This window comes from Theropithecus gelada, chromosome 7b, assembly GCF_003255815.1.
Source record: "Theropithecus gelada isolate Dixy chromosome 7b, Tgel_1.0, whole genome shotgun sequence".
Taxonomy (NCBI): Eukaryota; Metazoa; Chordata; class Mammalia; order Primates; family Cercopithecidae; genus Theropithecus; species Theropithecus gelada.
Genome location: NC_037675.1, coordinates 30663711 through 30676143, shown reverse-complemented (window position 1 = coordinate 30676143; position 12433 = coordinate 30663711). Strand labels below are relative to the sequence as shown.

At 36.9% G+C, this 12433-nt stretch overlaps 1 protein-coding gene across 3 annotated transcripts in view; it reads left to right on the top strand.

Annotated features, from left to right (window-relative positions):
* PRKD1 (protein kinase D1) overlaps window positions 1–12433 on the top strand; it is a 365049-nt gene that overhangs the window by 281246 nt on the left and 71370 nt on the right. For 2 of the 3 annotated variants that reach the window (XM_025392895.1, XM_025392897.1), the window contains exon 5: window positions 4698–4721. The exons of the other annotated variant lie outside the window; for it this stretch is intronic. In XM_025392895.1, coding sequence (XP_025248680.1) covers window positions 4698–4721 — 24 coding nt within the window. The remainder of the gene's footprint in view (window positions 1–4697; window positions 4722–12433) is intronic. 3 annotated transcript variants of the gene reach the window in all.

Below are 12433 nucleotides of genomic sequence, written 5' to 3'. Positions count from 1 at the left end.
TAAGTGGAACACATTAATACACTGTATCATTATTTGTAAGTTTATTTATCAAATTATATCAATTTTATGGACTTTTGGGCAATTGTAGAGGAAGTTAGTATTAGATGATTCTATTATTTCTATATGTTTTACTCATCTTTTTATTTTATTTACATGTGTTCTTGTGGTATTTGGGAAAAGTCAAAGCCAATTGAACCCACACCAGGCAAGAGTTAGTCTTAGGTAAAAAGTTATTACAATATAATAATCTGTTCTAGAAGGTCTATTCCTAGGTATAAAGGAAAACTTTAATCAGATAAACTGTCCCATGAGGGACAATGATAAAAGCCGAATAAAATACGACATAAAAGAACAAAACACTATTTGAAGGCGCCCAAGAGAACCAAGGATATTGGATTTGAGTGATCAGTTACAGAGAGGTCAATACACAGGGCAGCCTCGCACAATGAAGAAGTATCCAGCCCAAAATGTCAATTGTACTGAGGTTGAGCACCCCTGATGTAGAACAAACCAGAGAATTGCCAAACATATTATAGAGGTGCAGTAAAGACAAGGTAGCATTACATAAAGTTAAGTATAAAGTATTAAGGTAATGTGCTGTTACACAAAGACAGAAAAATTAACCGATGAAATAGAGTCCAGAAAGTATGTGCATACACAGACCAACTGATTTATGACAAGGGAAAAACTGCTGTGAGAAACGAATGGTCTTTTCAACAAACATTTCTGTGACCAATTGGATATCTACATGGCAAAGAAGAATCTTGACCCTATCTTATACCATACACGAAATCAGTTGTAGGTAGATTGGAAGCTTCTAGGAGGTAACACAGAAAGTGTATCTATAAGAACTTCGAGTAGGAAAACCTTTTTTAAACAGGATTTAAAGGCCGGGCGCGGTGGCTCAAGCCTGTAATCCCAGCACTTTGGGAGGCCGAGACGGGCGGATCACGAGGTCAGGAGATCGAGACCATCCTGGCTAACACGGTGAAACCCCATCTCTACTAAAAAATACAAAAAACTAGCCGGGCGAGGTGGCGGGCGCCTGTAGTCCCAGCTACTCGGGAGGCTGAGGCAGGAGAATGGCGTAAACCCAGGAGGCGGAGCTTGCAGTGAACTGAGATCTGGCCACTGCACTCCAGCCTGGGCGACAGCGCGAGACTCCGTCTCCAAAAAAAAAAATAAAAATAAAAAAATAAACAGGATTTAAATCACTGATGACAATGGAAAAAGATTGATAAATTGGGTATCATTAAAACTAAGAAATCATTTTAATCAAAATGTCATTAAGAGAATAGAAAAGTGAGTGGGAGAAGACATTTTCAATACAATATGTCATGTAAAAACTCATATACAGAGCACATAAAGAACATTTACAAAAAGGTTAGAAGACAGACAACGTTATTTAAAATATAGCAATATACTTAACCAGCACATTACAAGGTAGACAATTAAACATGAAAATGTGCTTAACATCATTAGTTATCAAGGACTGTAAAGTTAAGTCTGTAATGACCTATGTCTGCATCAGAATGTCAGACATTGAAAGAGCACCTGTTAATAACAAGTACTGGGGAAGATATTGAGCAACTAAATGTACATACACTACTACTGGGATTGTATATTGGCCCAAACAACTTTGGAAAACTTGTTGGCAGTTATCTTGTAAAGCTGAACACATGCATATGGCGTGACTCACCAGTTCTACTTCCAGGTATATATCCAAGAGAAATATAGAGAGTCATTGACAGAAGGATATGTTATAAGATGTTTTTGACATCTTTATGCATAATAGCTAAAAATTAGAAACCAATAGTGATGTAGTCATACGATGGATTGTATGAATGATACAACCATGGAATTAATGAACTGTTGATTCACTCTACAACATTGTTGAATCCCACAAAATGATATTTAAAGAAAGAAGTCGGACAAAGGGTACATAGTTATGAATCCAGTATATGAAGTTCAAATCAAGCAAAACCAATTTATGGCAAGATACTTCAAAATAAAACTAAGGTAGGATGTCAACTGGGAAGGAGCAGAAGTGAGCTTTCTAGGATGCTGGCAGTATTATATATCTTGATCTGGGCAGAGGTTACATGGGTTTATGCACATGCAAAACTTCATGAAGCTATACACCTAGAATGTTGTATACTTTATTCCATATGAATTGTACCTCAGTAAAAATGTTTTAAAATGATAATAACAATAGATCTCCAAATAGCAAGTTATAAAGTCATTGAGATTCTTCAACACAGGTCATGTGAGAAAAGAATGAAATGTTATATCATAATAATTAATACATTATGTTATAAGATTCCCATCATTCAATTAAAAGAAAATGGAGCTATAAAATTTACATTATTCAATAATTGGAAATAAATTCTTTGGGTGCTAAATTAAAAGTAATATGCCACATCATCCTGGGATACATTCTAGTATTCATTTGCATAATAAACATTGTCACCTACAGTAGTTTCATCACAGATACAAAACTGTAATTATATGACCTTCATTTAAGGGAAACACCAAACAAAAACAAAACTGTGGTATAATTTACAACAAATTAGGAATGAAACAGGTTGCTCTCTTTTCCTTGGTGATTTATAGACATTTCTGGTGATTCTAACTTGATAACAAGATGAAAAGATAGAGCTGTCTCTGTGTTTCTCAAAGTTTTTCTTAAAAATAATGGCCCCATAAAATATTCTGAAAAAAATATTGGTCAAATAAGATTAGGAAATGCTTCTTGGTCCATCTAAATATTGGGCATCCTAGGAATTATTATGCATAATTAAGGGTCTAAGAAGTCTGACAGTGCTGAAATTAGTGTTCTTAAATCCACTCCAACATGGAACCCTTTTCTCATAAAACCCATTAATATTGTGTGGGAAACGCATGCACTCTGGGAAACAATAACTTAGAAGGATGAGTACATGAATGCATGTTGCATAGACCATCTTCAAATATGAGCTTCAAAAATGAAGCTGAATTGTGATGATGGCCCAGAAAAAAGATATTCAGGGCTGCTAACTGGGGAAAATACATACACTTTGGATATCAGATATGTAGATGGCAAGGATAATATCTTACTTTGGAAATGAAGAAATTGATTTCCTCTCCCAAAGAGCCAGCTTTGCCATTTCTGCATGTGAATGTGCCCTAAGAATACCTGCAAACAAGGTTATAATTTTTCCCTGAAACTCATGTTTGGTTATTTTCAAATGAGTGGTTGTTGCCCTTGAGCTCTGCACATGCTTCATGTCAATCCAGAAATGTGGCAGGTATTTTTTTTTTTGTATTTTTTTCTGAGACGGAGTCTCGCTCTGTGACCCAGGCTGGAGTGCAGTGGCACAATCTTGGCTCACTGCAAGCTCCACCTGCTGGGTTCACTCCATTCTCTTGCCTCAGCCTTCTGAGTAGCTGGGACTACAGGCGCCCGCCACCACGCCAGGCTAATTTTTTGTATTTTTAAATAGAGATGGGGTTTCACCATGTTAGCCAGGATGATCTCGACCTCCTGACCTCGTGATCCCCCTGCCTTGGACTCCCAAAGTGCCGGGATTACAGGCGTCAGCCACCGCACCCAGCCTGTAGCAGGTAATACTGGATAACCAATCAGTCTTGGTAGAACTTCAGTCTAAATGCTCATGACTTTCCAAAGTTTCTGACAAAATGGGTTTTAGCTGCAGATTTCAAATGAGGACTGAGGATTCAAAAAAAAAAAAAAATCAGATACTAGGATTTTTCTCAATGTGGGGTCTTTTATTCAACACTGCAAAAAAATCACATTTCAAAGCTCAGTCATGCATTTTTGTTAAGAAAAAGAGTGAACTATATTGAAGTTTTGATTTGGTTTCTAGTTATCAGATAGAGCTGCCCCAAAAAAGCTTGAGAGAACAGAGATGAAAAACAACATACACAATTTAAATTACCAGTTAAGTGTTACCTACTTAATTAAGCTCTGTCATATTTTTCATTGATATTACCTCTTGTCTTTTAAAAAATCATTCAGAGTAACCTTACTGCTTTTGAATTATATTTCAACCTTGAATGGAATCAGATAGAAAATAATTATATGCAACAAAGATTGTAAAATGAACAAAGAATACACCATATACATACTTTTCTCCTTAAAACTCTAACCCGCTATTGGACTTTCTAGGTTTGGAAACCACTGACTGCTACTGATTATTCATCAGCTTATTCTTGCTTGCAAGCATCTAACAACTTTGTATCATTTGATTACTTTGATGACCTTTTTCTTTCTTTTCCCATTGAGAATATGAATTATTGTGAAGAAAATCTAATCTTTCACTTAAAGGTCAAAAATGCTTCATTTTGACTGTAATTTATTTTCAATAAGGTGAAAGAACCATCGTTCATCACTGAGACCATGACAAGTAGAGTTGTTTTTTTTTTTAAACATCTACCAACTCACAACTGTAAACTATTTTTGCAATTTTTACTTAGTGTCTATAGTTCCATTTAAATATTAAATGTAGTTTCCAACTCAGATTCTCTGTAGTTATAAAGACTGATTAGTATAACATTTTGCTTTTCTTTTAAAACATGCCTATATGAAACATTATTGAATAATGTGCTTTACTTTCATCCAATAACGTTTTCCTGTCTTTTTCTCCTTTGATTCTGCACCTTTGCCTGCTTTTTGCTCTTACAACTTCATGTTTCAGTCTCCTGTGAGTCCTGGCTTTGAGGTAGGTACTAATGCTACCTGGCACTAGAAATTTGCTTCACTATCTTTTTCAAACCAGCATATTAGGCTGACATCAGACAGTTGTCTGTGTTGACTTTATGAGAATAATCAGGTCAAAGTTTAGCTCAAAATTCAACACGTTGACCCACAGAAAGCCCTCAGGTTTTCCTTGCTTTTGTGGTTGTGTTTAACTTTTCACAGTCCCAATAAGCTGAAGGCCAATGAAGTCATTAGTGTAATAGAATTAGGTTTGTCAGGTCAAATTTTGCCCTGTGACTGCTTGATTTCATAACATTGGTGTTTTTTTTAATGAAACTGAACAGACACGTTGAGAATAAAGAAGACTACATCAGCCCTCACTTATACGATGTTATGTTAAATGAATCTCATGCACATCAGAACTATGTCCTAATCCCGGGTACCACAGAGGCCTCCAAAGTGAGGACACCATCCCAGTATATTGCCTAAAGATGGCTGTAACTGCTTGTTTACAGTTCCTGAACTTACCTTTTCAATGAAGCATCTTTCCATCCTTTTGTGTTATCACAATCTATTAATTGTTTTTTAAAAATGGTATACAAATGGAAATGTCAGTCTCTCAATCGAGACAGAAATTATATATGGAAAAGACACAAATTTCCTTCAAAAAAGGTTTTAGTTAAGCCCCCCTCCAAAATTGGCCTTTTTTCTATCTTAAGCAATGAATTATATGAACATAGAGGAGAAGTATTTAGGTCAAGAATTAGAGCATACAACAGTGCTCTTCTTGTGATGGTTTGTTTTGGTCAGTTGACTTGTGAATGTTTAGTGTCTTTTATTTCTGTATCTTGGTCAATTGCGAGTTGACATACTGTTATTTTCCCTCGTGGGACTATAAATTTTAAATATTATTATTAGTATGCATTCTAAGATGGATTTGTTAAGGTAACTCTAACAAAGGAAGCTAATGAAAACACAACTAGAACATGTTCTGGGTTAATTAAGATTGATGAGTCAGGATTTCTGATTCATAAGCTACAGGATGAAGACATCTGCTTCAATAATAGTAAATTCCTATTTTTGGAAAATCATTCTTATTCAAAAAGTGTCCTACTTAGAATAAGTCCAGTGTGAAAGCTAGGTGAGTGTAATTTTTATACTCTTGTAAATTTGGTTTGTAATTTAAAATGCCTTCTAGACATAATTTTAAATGTGAATTAGTATCTTTCCCTTCAGATAATCCTTTGGGCATAAAGCCAAAGAAGGACGGGAAACATTTTTCACTTCTTTCTCCCACATTGCAGTTGGGAACAGATTGCATAAAGGAGGACTGAAGAGTAGTCTGATTTTCTGTGCAAGTCGTACAAATTAAAAGCAACCAGGCCTTCACAGGCTAGCTCCTGATGGAAATAAGATGTGTTTTCAGCATGAGCTATTTTTCTTGAACTTTGTTTACGTCTAGTTTGTCAAAAAGATAACAGACTTTTCTCTTTATAAATGTCTTGGAAGAAACTGATGCATAAAATTCGACCAAAATTTCTTCAGAGAAATGTCTTAGTGACAGTTGTGCAAGTAGCAGAATGGTTATAGAAACCTGGCCATTGCTCCATGTTCAGCGTGTCCTGGTCAGTTTACACTTTTATGTCTGTAACCCTGAGGTGCACAAGTATGCAAAAATAGATAAATTATCTGCCTTCATGGAGCTTGCATAGGTAAACCATAAACCAACAAGTAAATACAGTATATGTCTTTGTATAAGCTTCCTGGTATTATATTACAATGAAATATATTGATTTATGTAACCAATCTCTCCTCCTGTTTCCATTTTAAATTTGAAAATAATGCAAAAAATAAGCATCTCTACGTATTTTTTGCATATTTGTAAAAGCATTAGTAAATTCTGAGTAAATATTTATTTGGCCAAGCACAGTGGCTCACACCTGTAATCCTAGCACTTTAGGAGGCCGAGGCAGGCAGATCACTTGAGGCTAGGAGTTCAAGACCAGCCTGGTCAACATGGTGAAACCCCGCCTCTCCTAAAAACATACAAAAATTAGCCATGCAGGTGTCACACACCTGTAATCCTGGCTACTCAGGAAGCTGAGGCATGAGAATTGCTTGAACCCGGGGGGCAGAGGTTGCATTGAGCCGAGATTATGCCACTGCACTCCAGCCTGGGTGATAGAGTGAGACTGTCTCAAAAAAATAATAAAATAAAAATAAAAATTATTTACTGAATGAGTTAGTAGATAATATTATTATAATCCAAATAGGTTATACTGCTTTTTTTTAAAAAAAAAAAGTTATTCAAAAGTGTAAAAGTTTACATTTTTAACTCTACTAAAAATGGTATATGAGAGTTTCCATTTCCTTAGATGCTTCCCAACAACAGGTGTTATCAATATTTTAAAAGGCTTTTCCTCGCTGCTAATTTGAAATATATATAATCTGTGCCTAACTATATATATATCTTTATTGGAGAGAATAAAGGCTTTTCATACATTAATTGACCATTTGTGTTTCAGCTGTGGTGAATTGCCTTTCCCTTTTTCCATTGAATTGCTTGTTGGTTTATAGTCTTTATGTATTGTGACTGTTATCCTCCATCAATCTATGATCTGTATGTTTTTTATGTCTTTTCCCATATTGATTTTTTAACATGGAGAAGACATATTTTCATTCATTTGCTTACCATGTAGAGACTTAACCATATGGAGACATGTTGAAAATAAATCAACACGGCCAGATTAAATATAATATTTTTGTCAAGCGATTGACGAGAATGATCTTTTCTTGAGGTAAAAGAGCTGAAGTCAAAGTAGAAAATGAAGCAGAATTTAAGATATTGGATGACTTTTGTGACCATAGGATATAATTGACGACACAGCATTTTTTACATGATAGACTTAAAAAAAAATTAAATAGCTTTACTAAAGTTATCTTAAATGTTTTTCAGTGACTTTAAGGTGTTATCTACTAATTTAGCTTTGAAGTTAGGAGTCTACAGAGAACTTCTTTTTCTTGGAATTAAATGCTTCTAGCCTAATCTTTTTGGTTATTCTTAACATTCAGGCCACCTTACAGAAATTATTAGGAAATAAATCACTCATTCTAAAAGGTTTCTCTGTGTTTGACCATTTTATATCCTTTAATTTTATGAAATTTGGACAATATTCAGTTTAACATTTTATGTGAGGTTGCATATTTTCTAAATAACGATTTGCCATAAACTGCTATTATTTTCATACAGGTTTACTGACTCACATGTAATTAAGACACGGATTGTACTAAAATGAGTGCTAGGCTGCATACGTTCATAGAAAATCTCCCCTCAAAAATGATTCATTTAGTTACTGTTTTCATTTATTTAAAAAATGAAAACAAGAGAATACAGCATTGCATTTTCTATCTATAATTAGATATGATCCTGATACATTTTATAATAGTCAAAGTAGTTTCTTTTCAAATATGCAAATAATGGACAAAAAGCTATTTCTTAACTATGATGATATTTACTGCCCAGGTGAACATTTTCCAGGATATTTTTCAATGTAGTGAAAGTCTATTTAGAGGTAGAGACTTAACTCTCGTGTTCTGGAATTCCAGGAATCCTGGTGATTTCTCTGAATTAAAAAGTCATTTTTCCATTTAAATATGCACCATGACACCCATGTAGTACATTTGCCAGATATTACAAATTTTCCTTTGATGATTGTATAAACTAGTTTTTCAAATTCAAACCTGGGCAGTATGTTCTTTCAGTGAGGAAAGATGTCCAAAAATTTTTTAACCAGAACTTCCCTGCTTCCTGAGACTGTGCAGTAGTGAGTTTCTGGGGAAAGTGTCCTTTAGTAAAATGAAGAAGATTGTGAGGCCTGCTTTGAGTTACTGTTACATGATTTCATTCCACAAGCCTGGCTTGTCATATATGCCCATTCTTAAGTTTGTTCATGCTCTGAACAAAACCTTGCAGATGTGTGATTGTAAATGTAAATACTACTAGAGAGTTCTTCATGAACCCTGCTGGGAGGGGCTGGCATCATATACCAATTGCCCCACACTTACTAATATGTAGGTCTTAAAAGCTATCAGATTTTTAGTAACAACTCTGAAGGTCCTGTGCAACTCTCAGGCAAGGTACCATGACCTCCATAGCACTCCTGACAAGACACAAAACAGAGCCTTCCACTGTTACGAAGCACAGGCATTTACTTAGTGGGCATCTGCATCCATCTAATGTTCTAGGCTGGGACAGATTTAAGTCTCTTCTCCCTTAATTCCTGACTGCTCATAACTTCTGAACTGCTACCTGAGTAATATGAAAAAAAGGGCCAGGCACGGTGGTTCACGCCTGTAATCCCAACACTTTGGGAGGCCAAGGCAGGTGACTCACCTGAGGTTGGGAGTTCGAGACCAGCCTGGTCAACATGGTGAAACCCCATCTCTACTAAAAACACAAAAAATTAGCTGGGCATGGTGGTGTATGCCTGTAATCCCAGCTAGTCGGAAGGCTGAGGCAGGAGAATCACTTGAACCTGGGAGGTGAAGGTTGCAGTGAGCAGATATCAGAGCCATTGCACTCCAGCCTGGGCAACAAGAGCAAAACTCTGTCTCAAAAATAAATATATAAATAAAATAATAAATAAAAATATGAAAAAAGGTTACTTATGTTCACTTCCAGAGTTTATATGTCCTCATGAATGTGCCTACCCAGGAAAAAAAAAGAAAGATTTGTATAGAAGAAATAATAATGAGAAGGAGAGAGGAGAGTGGAAGACTGGAATTGGTGCTATAAATTAGACTTCTAGAAACTAGGGAAAATTCAGCCTTTAAAATATTTGTGTCTTTTCACAAATATTTAGATACATTATTTTACTCAACCCCTTAGACATAGTATTCTGATACTTGATTTAATCTAATCAGATGAATTCCTTCTTGCCTTCTCAAAAAGAGTGACGATGTTGCCATTTTGATAATAAATATAGTGAAATGTAAGATGAGACAATGTCTGGGAATTATGAACAAATATGCCTCTTTCTCTAAATAGCCAAGTGTTTAGTGGTATCTATTTTTGTGTAGTCATGCACTGAAAATATCACTTGAGTGATATAATTTCATTGAGTGAGTGCTTTTCTATATTTTTAAAACCCAAAGCTCTTTTGGGGGTGTGGGATGGATAGAGGAAAAAAGTCTCTTATCTTTTGTCTCTTTCTGTTTTGTAATTAAGTTGCATTAAAATATAGTCTTTGGTCTTACCATGTTGTTTCAGAAGCACATGAGCACATACACACAGACACACACAGCACTACCTGTTTGACATTGAGTGTTATGGGCTAGGATTCTATAATGTACTATTGAAGTAGAAAAATTAAAGAATTGATTGTCCTTGTGAAATAGAAAAAATAATAAAAAGTTTAGCTGTAGTAGGCATTGGTGAACCCCTTGAAGTAAAAGTTAGAAAAGAATATTAACTGCTTTTCTGTAGAAAGTGTAAGACACCTTATCTCTTTCCCACATATATTGTAAGGTCTGTAAATTTCTCTTTTCCTTCTTGCTGTGCAGCTGCAAGGTCACAAAATAGATAAGCGTAAGTTACAAGATGTGTAAGCTGAATCTCAAGAATGTTACCTGATGATTAACTGCTTTTGTTCTTGCTTCTGTGAGCCTGATTCCTGCATCACGTAGTTCCTGCCAAAAACTGCTTAAAAGGCAACTGCTTTCTTTGTTTAGTGCTCAGTCTTTCAGGACGCATGTCCACTAAGCCAGTGTACACCTTAAATAAACTCTCCTCCACCCCTGTTCAGTCTCTCTGGCCCCTTAATTCCCTGCAACATTTCTGGTGCCAAAACCCAGGACTGGAGATGGCAGATTTCCGTCTCCTTTGCCTGTGAGACTGAGGCCTCGGGACAGGGGAGACCTGGGAACCTTGGTGCCAACAGGAGAGCTTCAGCTCGAAAGGGGATGGGCCCTCCCATGTCCTGGTGCTCTTCCCAACAGTGCAATGGAACCTGTAAAGGGGATTCCTGGATGGTATCAGGAGCAGCACACAGACATCTGAACCGCGGTAAGGTTTGGGACCTGAGGCAGGACCTGTCCCTAAGGACAGAAGGGAAGCCTGATCACCTCCAGGGGAGTGACAACTAATCTGACGCAGAGGGGCTGGGGACAACGAGAGTGGCTCATTAATTTAAATGAAACTCACACCCCAACAAGACAGGACACGACAGTGGCTTGCTAAGTCAGTTAGGAAAAGAAAACTGGAGGTGGCGAGAGTGGCTCGCCACCCCAACTAGGAAACTGGAGGTGGCGAGAGTGACTCGCTACCCCAACCAGGAAAGGGAGCTGGAAACAGGAAAGTGTGTGAGTGTGTGTGATAAAGACAGTTCCAGAAGGAACCAACGTGAGGAGTGACATGTAGAAGGCTACAGGTCTCTTAGTAGAGGCTGTATGCTTTGAGCAAAGTGTAAGACCAACTGGTCTGATTGGTCTAAAAAGAAAGGAAAAGTGAATGTGCTGTGTTGTTACTGGGAGGAAATGGGAGGAAAATCGTCAAAACCCACTCCATTGGAATGCATATTAAAAATCTTTGAAAAAGGGCTTCATGGGAAATTAAAAGGCCAAGTTAACCCCTCAAATGCTGAAAACTCTGTATGAATTAAAATAACCCTCTTTTAATGTCGAATGACCAGCCAAAGGCACTATAAATAAAAACAAAAAACAACGAGCCATGTATTTAAGGTAATAACCAAAGTCAAAAAACAGTCAAGACATTCAAACCAAATTTCCTTACATTAACTCATAGCTAAATACAGCACTGTTTAGCACCTTATTACAAAAGTCTTGCAGCTCAAGCCAAAAAAAACCAACTACATTAGCAACTACAAAAATAAAGTAAAAACTTCACCAGTAAACACAAAATTAAAAAAAAAAAATCCCAAAAACTTATAACACAAACCAAACCAAAAATAAAAACTTCACCGGCAAACACAGAGACAAAAGGAAAGCCACAGGAAAAACCAGTTTTACAAGAACTACTTGAGGGAATAAAGACCCCTCCTCCTTACAATCCAATTTGCCCCCCTTTACCAAGGCTAACTGCCTCTAAAAAATCAAGCTCAAATAAATACACACCCCCAGTATCACCTGGGAAAAAACAATCAAAACTGCAAGAAATTAAAATAAAAGGCTCAAAAAATCAGGCAGGCCATCTCAAGTCTGGCCATGCCAGAGTCATACAAATAACTCTCAAGGAACAAAAGGACCGCCCCTGGGACCCAAATAAGGCAGCCCAACTACAGCAGCTGCAGAGATACCAAAAGATACTCCTGCAAAATTTAAGAAATGGCAAAAAAAAAAAAAAAAAGAAAAAGAAATCAATGTACAAAAAAATATCAAAGGTGCTTCAGGGTGCAGATAAAAGCCCCATCCAGGCCGGGCGCGGTGGCTCACACCTGTAATCCCAGCACTTTGGGAGGCCGAGGCGGGTGAATCATGAGGTCAGGAGATCGAGACCATCCTGGCTAACAGAGTGAAACCCCCATCTCTACTAAAAATACAAAAAATTAGCCAGGCATGGTGGTGGGGCCTGTAATCCCAGCTACTTGGGAGGCTGAGGCAGGAGAATGGTGTGAACCGGGAGGCAGAGCTTGCAGTAAGCCAAGATCGCGCCACTGCACTCTAGCCTGGGCAACAGAGCGAGACTCTATCTCAAAAAAAAAAAAAAAAAAAAAAAAA